The sequence below is a fragment of the Sturnira hondurensis genome, unplaced genomic scaffold (genome assembly GCF_014824575.4).
Source record: "Sturnira hondurensis isolate 20B ecotype Veracruz unplaced genomic scaffold, ASM1482457v3 Scaffold0005563, whole genome shotgun sequence".
NCBI classification, from domain to species: Eukaryota; Metazoa; Chordata; class Mammalia; order Chiroptera; family Phyllostomidae; genus Sturnira; species Sturnira hondurensis.
The window spans coordinates 3,794,874-3,810,100 of NW_028078194.1; the positions used below are offsets into that span (position 1 = coordinate 3,794,874).

Consider the following 15,227-nt stretch of genomic DNA (forward strand, 5'->3'; position numbering starts at 1 on the left):
AAAATATTTAAAGATAGCTGTCTTTCCATCTTTTGAGTTTCAGTTTAAATAACATCTCTTCAGTGAAAACTATCCTATGTTAAAGGGAACTTCCCATTTTTCCTGCCTAGTGCTTACCACAACGTTTGAGTACAAAAATGTTTGTTTCATGCATTTATTGTCTCTCTCCCATTAGAGTGAATACACAGTAGGCAGACAGAACACACGTAGAGCCTCACAGAGCATCTGACCCAGAGTAAGCACACAAACGTCCAATGAATGAAATCAGGGTGAATCACCAAGAACCTTCCCTTCATTATATCTTTAGGCACCTCTCAGAAAAACTTCTTGCCAAGGTGAAAAATTAGTGATCTTATTCCCCATACCATCCCCCGTGCTCAGATTTTCCTATTGCTATAAACAATAACATCTCAGAGATTATAACCATGAGCACTCAGAAATTCCTTCAGATGTTCATGTTTTAGTCTCGAACCATCTATTCCTTTAGACAAGAAAGTTCACGTAACCAGGTCTGAATTAGCAGGAGGGCATGTTTGTACCATGGTTCCACTGATAGAGCTAATCTCTCCTCCCTTGGGCAGCCTTTGGCAAAAAGACCTAACTCCAACTCGGTATACAAGTTTGTTTCACTGAATTTTTGGAACCTTTGTTATCAACTAAGTTATATATTAATGTAAATAAATTTTTATGGATGAAATATACACAGAAGTACGTTTCACAATAGTAATTCCAATAGTAAAGTAACTCCAATCATTACTTGTATTTGCTTATTTACACTGTTTAAAAGGACCTTTTATACTTTCTTTGCTGCTCTTTAATCAAGAAATTTCATTAAACATCAAGAGCACTGCCACATAGCCAACCTGTCTAAATATGAACAAAAGTTTCCCAGAATCCATAAAAATTCATGCACAATGAAAAACACAACATATATTTTAATCAGGTGTGCTACTAAACCAAGGGAGGCAGAGATCTTGTATGACACTACCTGTTAGACTAGTTTTTAAGAGGGGCTGCAGCTGTATAGGAAAACACATATCAGAGCTTGTGAAAACCACAATACTCCTGAAAGAAAATGCTACAGTTCTTTGGTGTCATTTTGATTCCACAAGGGAAATCAACATTTGTCTACCAGGACACATCCCTACAGTAGAAATGAGTATCAACAGGAAATATAATTGGATATTTAAATACTTTACATACAATCAATATTCATTTTCAAGTCCTATTCTTTCTCATCTAATTCTCTTCCCTGCTACTACTGCTTCAACTATACTACCAGAAGCACTTGGTTTGTCAAAAAAACCTACCCTCTGGTTACTTGTTTCCCCACTTAAGCCTTCTACTGATGCCCAAGTTTTCTCTGGTCTTCATTATTTGTATGCTGGAACTCTCTTTCTAAAGCCTGACATATGTGTGTCTAGGAGTCTTACTCTGTTTTAAAAACCATTCATGAGGGCAGCACAGACCACCTCCTTGCCAACTTCTCCTCTCCAGCTGCCCCCACTGCATACACACGGGGACGTACTCCAAGCATCTGGTCATGCCAGTCTCACCTCAAAGCCTTCTTTTAAGCGGAATCACATACCTAGAGCGCCTTCCTTCCCCTCCTCTTTTATTACACACAGAGTTCCTGAAATTCTACCTATTGTAGGAAGCTTTTCCAGGTTTAGCAGGAAAAGTGAAAGATTCTATTGACCTAATTCTTGCTGATAGATCTCAAAACTGTCACAGATAATTCCCTTTGTTTTCTACCCCTAAAATATTTACCAACATATTCAGGGTGGTGAAAAGTAGGTTTATAGTTGTGAGTATATGAAACACAGAATTTATTCTTATATTATTTATTAATTATATTATTTTCCATATAAACAACTTAAACCTACTTTTGCCCTACCCTATATATGTAATGCATAGAATGAGTTATGGCAAATCTTAATCATAAATACAATAAAATAACACATCCACAAGCTTATTTTTTATGCTTTTTGGGGGAAGTCTAAATTTTGTTTGGAGGGAACAAACCAAGCATTAATATAATCCCTGGTCACACAAATAAATAAGCATGAAAAAATCTGTCAGTTCATCAAATTTATACTATGTCACGGTGGCTCAGATGAGTAGTATATTTCAGATAATGAAAGTGGATATAAGGTACACCTGCCCCATTCCACATGGCTAGGTCACTGCATTTAAGGAAGATGACTTTTCTTCTTTTTCAGCTTTGGGAATAAAAGGCCAAATACAAGTACAGAACAAAAATAATTCCTGCCTATTCTTTTTCCATTACAAAAAGTCAACATTCAGTCTTTTAGTACTCTCTTTCTTGCCCCACCCCACACTCATTTATTCTCTCTCTCTCTGTTATTTATCTCCTTTTTCTTGTAGCTATCAAACTACAGACTTACAGAGAGGAGGGATCAAGTCTTTTGGCAGTGTTTAGCTTAGCATTTGATGCAAAGAGGATTATTGCTTCTAAAAATGATTAAGTCAAAACTTACAAATTGATATGGGTAAGTAACATGGAAATTGGAAGAGTAATTTTTTCAGGAGTTTAGAAACTACAGGTGATCTTATAGTCTTGTATTTAATGTACTATAACTTGTAAAAATGAAATAATTTTAAGAGTATAATGCCAAACTCTGGTCTGCATAGATGTGGGGTGTTACTTTAAAACAATCCTCATGGCTAAGTACCTGGCAAGTGCTAACTATAACATATATGATCATAGTGTTAGGCACAAGAGGCAGCTGTCCTCAAAGACCTTATCTCCGGCTGAAGAGTCAGGGCACACAGGAAAGGCAGGAAGAATGTAAAGCAGCAGAAGCAAAGGAAAACACTGGTGAAACAGGGAGAAGCCAGATGATGGGGATTCTGAATGGAAAAGGAGGAAGACATGGACAAAGCGGTGTTTCAGAAAGATGAAACAATACAATGGGAAGAAAGAGGCAAAGCCAGAGAAACTAGTGGGAAAATATTAACAAGGTCTGGTGACTGATCACCATGTAAGAAGAGGAGAGGCCAGTCCCTGCCAACTACTCTCCAGCTGGTATTTATTTCCCATGTAAAACGGTCCATTCCCCATGCCTTCCTGAGAGTGATTGTTTTATCAGCAATTGAAAAAAATATGGTACAAAATTATTTATAGTTATATTATTTTCTATACTTTAAATTTAAAAATAATCTAGGTGAAAAATGTTAAATGGTATTTATTTCCATGGTTAAAAAAAATTAACACAAATGTTTTTCTTCACCATGAGGTGAAAACAAAACTGTATGATTCCATGATGAAAGATGATTTCAATGGTAACTCAAATATATATTATATTCATCCATTCAACAAATATTTACTATAAAATAAATTATAAAACTATGAACTTAATGTTATTGTCCCTTCGGGACTCAAATACAGAGTCAGAGACAGCTGATGAATGGGAAACATCACTCAAAAAACAGCCAAAAGACAAAGGTTCCAGATTTAGCTCTGACCTTGACTTGAGATCACACAGTAAAAGTAAATTGCTTCATCTCTTCCAGCTTCTACAAACGAGTACCAAAGCAACTTCTATTTCTGGAATGCTTTTAGTTTATACTATTTCCTTTCCAATTTTTTGTACTATAACTTTGCTAACACTCCTGAAGTTGGTCAAGACTGGTTTAATTACTTCATTATGTAGAGATGAGGATACTGGATTTAAGTGATGAAGCAATGATTACAGCTTAGGTCTTTGACCTTAAATCTCATACTCTTTCGACTACATTAAGCTTACCTACTTCCTAAAATTTTTTAAACAAATTATAATTGTAGAAATACTTTAGAAAGGTTAAAGCATTATACAAATGAAAGCAATGTTGTTTTGTTTGGGTTTAACCAGGAGGGAATGCAAATTGTATGGGGCCTAGCACCTATACAAATTGGGGGTCCCTCTTTAACAAAATAACACAACAATAAAGGTCTTGCAAGGGGCTCATGAAAGTAAGGTTTCCTGAAACTGAAGCTTCATTTAGCTTCAAGGTAAATCTGCCTCTGGATGTAATACACACCAAAAATTACCAGTTGACCAACTGTACTAAGTTGGAGAATTGCCTTCTAAAAACTAACTTCTGCTTCTAAGTGGTAGGAAAAGAACACAGTGGATACATGACAAAACAATAAATAAACAAATAATTTTATTTATTTTTATATATTTATATATATATGTAACATATTCCCTCAAGATCTTTCATGATAAACCACATAACAAAAATTTCCCAGTAGAAATAGTCTTTGCTATGTTTTTACTAAGATTAAAGAACAAATTACCAACTAAACTACAAAAAATATAATGAAAGTATAAGAATTATTTCACTAAAATAATTAAGCTAGGACATCATATCATACATTAACTGTTTTACACACGCACAGATATAAACACACACACACACACTCATATTTACTCACAATTTGGCAAGCAAAAGATCTCATTAAAAATTTTTTACCTCGTCTCCGCCCATAGCTCCTGGCTGCATGTAAACACAGAAGAAAACCATGGGTATTTGTATCAAAATGATGAATATAGAAATAAAAAATACATTCACACAAACCTTTTCTAAGTATTCTCGGAATCAATCTGGAGATACTGTTCAACTTGACTGCAAACGTATTATATTTTAAAAACCTTTATGAAGCACGAGTTAAATCACAATATTAAAGAGTAGTTCAACTGGATGTAACAGCCACTTGAAAAGACATAATAAGTGGTTAGGTTTCACACGTCTTATGAAGATTTATATTGTGGCCCATTATCTATATCAGATATAGATAGTGTCCTTTTAAATTTTTTTCTAATTTATAAATCTTCATTTGTACGATATATTATGTACCATCAGACATCACCTAAAAATTCATTCTAAATAACTAAAAACTATAGCATGTGGTCATTCTGAATTTCTACAGACATACACACACACCCCCTTCACAGTCCCCTGAAAACAGTACAGAAATTTTACATGAAATTAACTTTGCTTTACAGAATGTATAAAATTCTCAGTGAAGTTTCTCTTATTCTCCCCATTATTGAGTTGGCCATAAAGTTCATTTTGTTTTTTCCGTACAATGGCTCTAGTAGCACTTGGTTGTCTTTAACTTCATCTGAAACAATTTTGTTAGACTGTTTTGTGACAGCTGTCATAACATGCATTGAAAAAAAAATCTTATCAAAACTGGTGAATTTTTGTGTAGTCATTTTAATGTTGAAGATGGAAGAAAATACATAACATTTTTAGTACATAATGCTTTTCATTACAAGAAAGGTAAAAAGACAACTGAAACATAAAAAAGAGATTTGTGCGCTGTATAGAGAAGGTGCTGTGACTAATGGAACATGTCAAGAGTGTTTTGCACCCTGGCTGGAGTAGCTCAGTGGATTGAACGCGGGCCTGCGAACCACACAATCACGGTTCAATTCCCAGTCAGGGCACATGCCTGGGTTGCAGGCCAGTTCCCAGCAGGGGATGCATAAGAAGCAACCATACACTGATATTTCTCTCCTTCTCTCCTTCCCTTCCCCTCTAAAGATAAATAAATAAAATCTTAAAAAAAAAAAAGAGTGTTTTGCAAAGTTGGATGCTGGAGATTTCTCGCTGGATGATGCTCCAGGGAAGGGTAGACAGGTTGAAGTTGATAGCGATCAAATCAAGACATTAACTGAGATCAATATTATGCCATTCAGGAGAGAGCCAACATACTCAAAATATCCAAATCAATAAAGTTATTGGTGAAAATGAAACATGTATCTTTTATTTTACAGAAAAATACTAAGTGGAGTTTTTGGCCAACCCAATACTTCAGATAAGGGAAAAACTATTTATTTTTCATATAGAAAATGAACTGAACAAGTAGAAAGGGATTAAGGTTCTGGGTACAGCCCAGGTAATGCTGAGAATAGAGTACTTTGAAGACTATCTTCCTCTCCAAAACTCAAGGCCTATAGAATGCATTGTTACAATGTTTGATAGAGCTAAACTGTAGTATCATAAATTGCTAGGAGATCCTTTCACATAAAATAATTTTCCAAGTGGAAAGTTTCTCAAACTGGAAACCTCAAGTTTTGTTAAAATAAAGGAAAACTCTATTTAATCCATTTTTAAAGCATGAAATGTCATAACAGCTTAAAACCTAAGAACAAGGATGGTTTGGGGTTGCAGTGTAAGGTAGTAGTAAAGAAAACTATTCCCCCCCTAGGAAAAGAATTCAGACTTTTCAGCTAGACAGTTGAAGTACCGGTCAGCCTATCTCATCTGTTAGTCTCCCCTTTTCTTCAGATGTCATACTCACACCTGCCTACACATCTTTGGCCTCTTCACTTTCCCATTACACAAATATTAAAAAGGATTATCCAATTCAAGCCCCACTTTCTCCCTAACTTCTATCACTATAATGCTCAATGAAAAAAATCTCTCTTGAGATTTTTACATAGCAATTATTGTTTATATCACTTACAAAGAAAATGCATTCTAAAACAATTTTTTTTTAACTTTTACACGTTTCATTACTTGGAATCTGGAATTCCTCTTTCCACAGGAAATAATAAATGGTAGCTAGTTTCCTAACTTGACCTCCCCAAAAGCCTTTTTTGTTTATAATAACGAGTGAACTGACAATAACAGATAACACTCAAAAAGAGATGAAATACATTTTGACATCCTACCACTTATTTCTTTGTCTCTTCCTCCATCCCCAGTACATCATGCTGCCCAACACCCCAAGCGCAAAACCTCTATTTAAAGAAAAAAAAACACTCTGTATTTCAAAATTACTCATTCCTCTCCCAAAAATCAAATTCCCATTCTTTCATTCTGTCTGATTTCTGGCTAGATACTAAAAAAAAATAAAAGAATCTGATTACAATACTAAGGTACAAATGACTCATCAGACCTTAACGCCCCTAAAGGATAAATGAGAGTGCTGTTCACTCAAGTCTTCATCTGCTAAATATTCAGTAATAGAAAATACGAAGTGAATAGATCCAGACAGGCTTGGGGGTGGGGATGAGTTGGGAAAGACATACTGGAGAGTTTTAATCAAAGCTTCCTTCAATAGTTCATGATTTTTATAGATTCTTCCCTTTTTCCATTCTAATCAAGGACAATAAATTGGTTCATATCAGCCTGGGGACTGATGTCTCAGTGGCAAGATGGCATATGGAACAGGCAGCCAGCAGCTTAGTAATCTCAGATGCTTCAATTTGCTTTCTTCATTTATTGTGGAATTTAATTATGTGCTACCTTGGTTCTAATTTCAGTGTTTTATGTATGCTCTCTATGGTGATTACTATTACAGCAGCTAAAACTTAATGAGGTACTTATTATGTGCCAGAAACTGTTCAAAATGCTTGACATGTTTTAATATCATGAATATACCCCAAGACTTTATGACATAAGTATGCTTAGACTCTTTTCTCAAATGAGGAAAATGGGACACAGAATTAAGTATCTCGCCTGAAATCACACAGGTAGGAAGTGGTGACGTTCGAATATAAACCTAAGCAGTCTGGCTCCAAATTCCACACTTTTAACCACCTCACTGTACTGCTAAGTTCCTAGAGAGCAAGGTCGATACCTTCTATTCCTTTTAATGTCATTTAATGAACCTGGCAGAATGCTCTATACTAAGCTGGTATTCAACAAACATGGCTTGCTAGCTGAGTATGCAATCAAGGGAGGAAGGAACATACGTCTTGATGGCCTTTAGAATGTAGGCCAACTCTGTTGGTGATTAAAAATTTGCTCATATGAGGGCCATTTGCAAATAAACTAATTAGAGTCCAACCCTTCCCTAAGGCAGAAGTAACAAAATGAACACCAAGGAGAGAAATTTGGGAGCACAAAGGTAGTGGTAGCGCTTTCCCCTGGGAACAAACATGAATTTTAAACAAGAAAGAATATTGACTACATAAACTTAAATGAGCCAGCACAGAACAATCCCAGATAGGGAAAAAAGGGACTAATTCCACTATATAACATATTCTATGATAGTATAGATTTATATAAGATATAATAAGATGTATACTTCTTCCAAGACTTTTAATTCCTGATTATTATTATCATTACAGATAAACTTCTCTTACTATTTTAGATTAAACAATTTCAGACCTCACAAAAATTACATTTAATTTTTAGAAGTTAAGGCTAGGGGTATTAATTGGAAGGGAGCCTAGGAGATTCTGGGGTATTGTAATGTTTTGACGTGACCTAAGTACTGGTTACCAGTATAGGACTGTGTTCAATTTGTGGTAATACACCAAGCTATATACTTATGACCTGTGCATTGCGTGGGATGTATATTATACTTCAATAAAAAACAAAAACATTACAAATATTTTAGAATAGTTCACTGAAATAAAAGATTATAACATTAATATAGAAAATCCAAAATGTTATCATTTTTGTTCTTTGAATCATAAACTTGAACAATCCAAAACTGAAAAAAATTAAAGATATTTTCAATCCATCAAAATAAATGCAAAAAGTCAGATGGAGGCATCTTTGCTGAGGGTCATACTGAGCTGTGAGTTGCTTTAGGGGCATCTTCAGGAGTAAGCAATATGGCAGAAGACATCAAGGCCAAAATCAAGAAGTTCCAGACTGCCCCACTGACAGCTGCTTTCCTGACCAGAACCAGACCAGAAACTGCTGGCAGAACCATCTGGACTTCCATCATGTTGAAAAGGCAATGCTGTTACAGGGGGTGATATCTCCATGTGCTAATGGCATGTGTATAAGCCCCTCTGTGCCTTACCCTGGGTGTTGGCCTCAGACAACCACCAGGCAGAAGGCACGTTGCCTAGGAAGATCTGAACTGGCTGCCCCCCACCTGTCCTCCATCCTTCTCCCAGGGAGGTGAAGGGGAAACTGGGTACATCTCACCCTGGGATCCTGAGTCGTGGCTTAATTAATAATAAATACTTATCGGAAAAATGTACAAACATACCAGATACATAATGAGCAGGGCAAAAGCAGGTGTACTGTTGTATGTGAAATAGAGTACTCTATTACAGTTGCCTCAATTGTTTCCCTTTTGCCCCCTGCTACCCAACACCCCCCACTCCCTCAGACAATCCCCACACCATTGTTCACGTCTATGGGTCATGTGCAAAAGTTCTTTGGTTACTCCATTACCTATACTGTACTTTAAAATAACTCATAACTATTTTGTAACTAACAATTTGTACTTTTTAAAAAAGATTTTATTTATTTATCTTTAGAGGGGAAGGGAAGGAGAGAAGGAGAGAAATATCAATGTATGGTTGCCTCTCATGAGTCCCCTGCTGGGAACTGGCCTGCAACCCAGGCATGTGCCCTGACTGGGAATTGAACCGCGATTGTGTGGTTCGCAGGCCCGCACTCAATCCACTGGGCTACACCAGCCAGGGCCAGTTTGTACTTCTTAATCCCCTCACCTCTTCACCCATTCCCCTAAAGGCCCCTCCCTCCTGGCAACCATCAAAACACTCTCGTATCCATGATTCTATCTCTGTTCTTGTTTGCTTAGTTTGTTTTTTAGATTCAGTTGTTGATGGACACGTATTTTTGCCATTTTATTGTTCATAGTTTTGACCTTTTTCTTAAATAAGCCCCTTTACATTTCATTTAATAATAGTTTAGAGATGATGAACTCCTTCAGTTTTCTCTTGTCTGGGAAGCTCTTTACCTGCCCTTTAATTCTAAATTGTATCTTTGCTAGGTAGAGGAATCTTGGCTGTAGGTCCCTATTTTTCATGACTTTGAATATTTGCCAATCCTTTGTATCCTACAAAGTTTTGAGAAATCAGCTTAACAGTCATATGAGAATTCCCCTGTAGGTAACTGAATGCTTTTCTCTTGCTGTTTTTAAGATTCTCTCTTTATCTTTAACCTTTGGCATCTTAATGATGTTTTTTGGAGTGGGCCTCTTTGCATCCATCTTGTTTGGGACCCTCTATACTTCCTGGATTTACATGTCTATTTCCTTCATCAAATTAGGGAAGTTTTCTTTCATTATTTTTTCAAATAGATGTCCAATTTATTGCTCTTTCTCTTCTCTTTCTTCTCTTTCCATGATGCAAATGTTGGACCACTTGAAGTTGTCCCAGAGGCTGCTTATACTATCCTTTTTGAATTCTTTTTTCTTATTGTTGTTCTGATTGGTTGTTTTTTTGCTTCCTTATGTCTCAAATCATTTGATTTGATTCTCAGCTTCATCTACTCTACTGTTGTTTCCCTATAAATTGTTCCTTATTTCAATTAGTGTGTCCTTCATTTCTGACTGGATCTGTTTAATGCTGTTGAGGTCCTCACTAAGTTCCTTGAGTATCCATCCTTAAAACTAGGGTTTTGAACTCTGCATCTGAGAGATTGTTTATTTCCATTTTGTTTAGTTTTTTTTTCTGGAGTTTTGATCTGTTCTTTCATTTGGACCAAGTTACTTTCCCTCCTCATTTTGATATTCTCCTTGTGTTTGTTTCTATATATTAGACAGAGCTGCTATGATTCCTTGTCTTGGTAGTCTGGCCTTATATAGTAAGTGCCCTGTAGGATCCAGTAGCACAGCCTCCCCTACTACCCAAGCTGGGACTCGAGGTGCACCCTCCATGTGGGCTGAGTACACCTTCCTTTTGTACTTGAGCCATGACTGCTCTTGGCAGGTCAACAGGAGGGATTAACCCAGGCAAGTCATTTGCAAGGACTGGCTATGACCACTGACCACCAGTCTCCGCTCTCCATGATGAATCAGCTGTGCAGGGGCAGGGAGGTGGTGCTTTGACATGGTCTGTAGCTGTCCACTGGGTGCGCAGGCTCTGAGGTTTCCTGGGTGGTGCACGCCATGGTCATCCCCCACTTGCATTCTGCCTGGGGCCACCCAGAATGAGATATGAAGCAATCTTGGATGGCTGCTACTTGTGCTGGGCTTGGAGATTTCCAGCTATGAATCCCTGGGGCCATTTAGCAAGAGGTATGGGGCTGGGGCTTACCAAGCCCCATCGTTGCTTGTTTGATAGGATTTAGGAAGTTGTGAAGCACAAGTCAAAACAAGTTATTTAAGTAAAGGTTAGCAGTTTGGGTGGGCCTGTAATTGGATGGGATGGAGTCTCCGAAAACAGGGCAAACAGCATTAGCCAGGTTGATGGAGTCTCAAATATGGCACCAGCCTGCTGACGCTGTGGTTCTGTGGGGGGACGGCTCAGAAAAGGACAATGGCCTCTGTCCACCTTCCTGTCTAAGAGAAAGCTGTCTCCCAGTTCTCACCTTGATGCCAGACACTTCAGTTCCTCTCCATATGACACTGGTGCCTTTCATGCTGTTATTCTGGCGCTAGAGCTCAGAGGGAGTGAGTCTGAGTAAGTCCAGGTGTGGGTTCTTTAAGGGGAACTGCTTGGGACTCTTCTACTGACTCAATCCCTCCTGGTTTTTGCAGCCAGAAGTTATGGGGACTTACGTTCCTATCACTGGAACCCTAGGCTGGGAAGTCCGGTGCCAGGCTGGGACTCCTCACTCCTGAGATATCCCTCCCGAATTTTTATCCACCACATGTGGGTGTGGGACCAGCCCATTCCATGTCTACACCCCTCCTACCAGTCCAGATGGATGTGGTTTGTTTAATTCCGTACTTGTCGAATTTCCACTCAACTTGATTTCTGACAGTTCTGAATGATGGTTGTTCTATAGTTTAGTTGTAATTTTGATGTGGTTGGGTGAGGATGTGAGCTGTGTTTACCTACACCTCCGTCTTGACTGAAAGTCCCAGTTTATTCTTGAATTATTATCTTACATACAAACAATTGTAGACCTACTTTTGCCCCACTCTGTATATATGTATGTATATGTATATATGTATACACCATATTTTTTAACTATAAGACGCACCCCCCTCACCCCACAAATTTGGGAGGAAAAATGGTTGTTAATGTTGCTATTGAGTTTGTTTACATTTACATTGCTTAATTATGTTATTTATGTTATTAAATAGTTTACCATATTTTTTGCTTCAAAAATTTTTTTCCTATTTCCTTCTCTAAAACCTAGGTAAGTCTTATGGTTCGAAAAAATATGGTGTATACATACACACACACAGAGAATACACATAGTTAGCAGTCAGGTATGCTAGAGATTATTCTAAAATTTTTACATGATCAATGACTATTAGTGAATGTCACTCTCATGTTGCTTTGAGAGGGCTTTGTTAGCCATATGCAGCAACGCTGTAAACGCATCATCTGTTATTCCTTATGACTTGGCCTGCACTTGGTTTAAAATGGCTGTACTCACACAAGATTCCCCAAGGGCATGTTATGATCTGATTTAAAAATCTAGAGTAGGCCCTGGCTGGTGTATCTCAGTGGATTGAGCATGGGCTGTGAATTAAAGGGTTGCCAGTTCGATTCCCAGCCAGGGCACATGCCTGGGTTGCAGGCCAGGTCCCCAGTGGGGGGCCACATGAGAGGCAACCACACACTGACGTTTCTCTTCCTCTCTTCCCCCTCTCTAAAAATAAACAAATAAAATCTTTTTAAAAATCTAGAGTAATTCTTCAACTACAGAAATTCATCCAAATTTGCTGAAGTTTCTCTAAGCAAAGTAACATTATATACAGGTTCCACTCCAGAGGCTCAAAGACAAGGGATGGGTGGGAAGGGCACAGACAGGTATGCCCACCCTACCACGGATAAGGAGAGGATGCACTATTTCCAGGAACCTAAGAAGACATCCTGGGATGCTGTATTGCAAGGAACTTGGTACATTTTATTATCTGACTTGGAAATACCTGTCACGACTAGTAAAGGTCAACTGTAGAAACCAACTGTCAATTTCTTTCCTTGCAGTAAAATCAGTTTCTTAAAAACACCTTGCAAACTTTTTTTGGAATAACATTGCAGCGTGCAAAATTAAATCCTATTCAAACATTGAGTGGTCCCTCTTCAGCTTCCATCTAAGTATTAGTCATGCAAAAAATTCCACCAAAGATGAGTTATGATCTTAAAGTTAGTAAAAGAATGTCCCCTTTTCCCTAATTAGACTGTAAATTCCCAAAGAGCCAGAGTGATTGAGTTTATCTCAGAAATGTTCCTCTTCTATCTTTGTCTTTATAATGGTAGGTAACATGGCTTTAGGCCAGTACTTCCCAAATCTGACAAACTATAATTTTAAAGATCAATTTCTCTATAAACAATATGAACTTAGCAGCTAAAAATGATGCTCAAAAGGATGAGATACATTTTCATCTGCTACATTCACGTAAAGTATTTGGATGATTTAAAATCCCTTCTTCCTACCCTGTCTCCTTGACTCATACACATTTTTCTCAAAAAAATCTTTCCATTCCATTTGATTTGCAAGCCTAGGAAGTAACACAAATAACTGACAAGCATAAATAACTGACAAGCCTAGGAAGTAACACAAATAACTGACGAGCATAAATAGTGTTACTGGACACACTTTATAATAGAGAAGAAATACCATGAAGTAAAATACAGTAACTTACTAATGATTCATCATGCTCCAGGCACTGTATGCTAACTGCTTAATATGTCTATTCTAATTCCCAAAGCAACTATCATAATATACATTTCCAGATGGACAAACTGAGGCCCAAAGAAGATGATTTGCCCCAGGTTATGCAGCTACTAAACAGCAAAGCTGGGACTAAATCCAGATCAACACTGGCTCTACAGAGCTTATTCTTTTTTTTCCTTTTAAATTGAGGTATTATTTATATTTAATAAAATTCAACCACTGTAAGTGTAAAGTTTGATCACTTTGGTAACAATACAGTCATGTAACCACTACCATTGAAGATATTCAAGATACAGAATAGTTCACCTCCCTAAAAACCTTCCTTGTGCCCTTTTGCTGCTGATCCCATCCCGCAACCCACAGCCCCTGGAAACCATTAATCAACTTTCTGTACTATAGTTTTTTTGCACCCTTTTGACAACTTCATATAAATGGAATCAATGTGTTTGACTTCCTTTATGTAGCATAGTATTTTTGAGACTTATCTATGATGTTCCCTGTGTTAATATTTCATTTCTTTTTTATTGATGAGTAGTGTTCCGTAGTATGGAAATAGCGCAATTTACCCATTTACCAGCTGTTAGGGACTGAAATGTGTCCTGCAAAATTCATACACTGTAGCCCTAACTCCCAATGTGACTGTTTTGAAGACAAGTTTTTAAAGAAGTAATTAAGGTTAAATGAGGTCATAAGGGCAGGACCTTGATCCAACAGGACTGGTGTCCTTGAAAGAAAAAGAGACCTAGGAATACCCATGCACACAGCAAAGGCCATGCGAGGTCAAAGAAAGGCCACTGTCAGCCAAGGAAACAGGCCTCGGGAGAAACCAACCCTGCTGGCACCTTCATCTGGGACTTTCACCCTCCTAAACTGTGAGAAAATAAATTTCTGTTTTGTCGTGACAGCCCTGGTAAAGTTATACACCAGCTGGTGAACATTTAAAAAGTTCTTATTCTTAAACACCAAGATTGAAGAGCCAGTATTTCAAACCTTGAACATACCCAGAAATTCCTTTCAAATTTCCACAAACTGTACCATCTTCTAAGTGCTTGCTTTTAATAGCATAATCTAGAGTTAATAAAAAAGAGAACTTCCCAATCAAATTTTGCTTTATTTCATTATTCCTACCACAGCACTATTGTCTTCTATTAATCATTACAATTAAAGTTGTTATTTTATGAAGGAAAATCAGTACGTTAATAGGTATTTTTCTGAATTGGTTAGAAAACCCAATTATCATTAATACTACAAAACCATATTCTGCATGAGAACTACCTGAACTTTTACAACATTCCGTTTCATTGATAACAAAATCTTATAGGAAACATGTAGATCTTTAATCAATCTCCCAAACAGAACAGAAGTTACTTCTGTAAGCAACACAAAGATGTTCTACCTCAGGGGTCCAGCGGGTGAAGCCTCCCTGAGCTCCACCCTAACATCCTCCCCAACCCTCTCCCCTGGTGTTCCCCAAATCTGGTCCCTGGTGCCAAAAAGGTTGGGGACCACTGCTTCTCCTATAATACCTTAACTAAGAGTTAAGGTACAAGGATAAGAAGGCTCCCTTCGGCCTCTTCTAATCATTTTCTCAACCTTTTTCCCTAAGTAGCAGAACCCTCTCTCCTCCAACTAATGAACTCTAACAAATGAAAGATATTTGTTTCCTGAACAAGGCTATTCATTCAGGTTGCTGCAGC

General features: G+C 37.5%; 1 protein-coding gene across 11 annotated transcripts in view; it reads right to left on the minus strand.

The window, feature by feature from the left end:
- The window catches only part of CPEB3 (cytoplasmic polyadenylation element binding protein 3), a 184,004-nt gene that overhangs the window by 82,014 nt on the left and 86,763 nt on the right, over positions 1-15,227 (minus strand). For 8 of the 11 annotated variants that reach the window (XM_037047348.1, XM_037047345.1, XM_037047346.1 and 5 more), the window contains one exon: positions 4,480-4,503. The exons of the other annotated variants lie outside the window; for them this stretch is intronic. In XM_037047348.1, the coding sequence (XP_036903243.1) occupies positions 4,480-4,503 (24 nt within the window). The remainder of the gene's footprint in view (positions 1-4,479; positions 4,504-15,227) is intronic. 11 annotated transcript variants of the gene reach the window in all.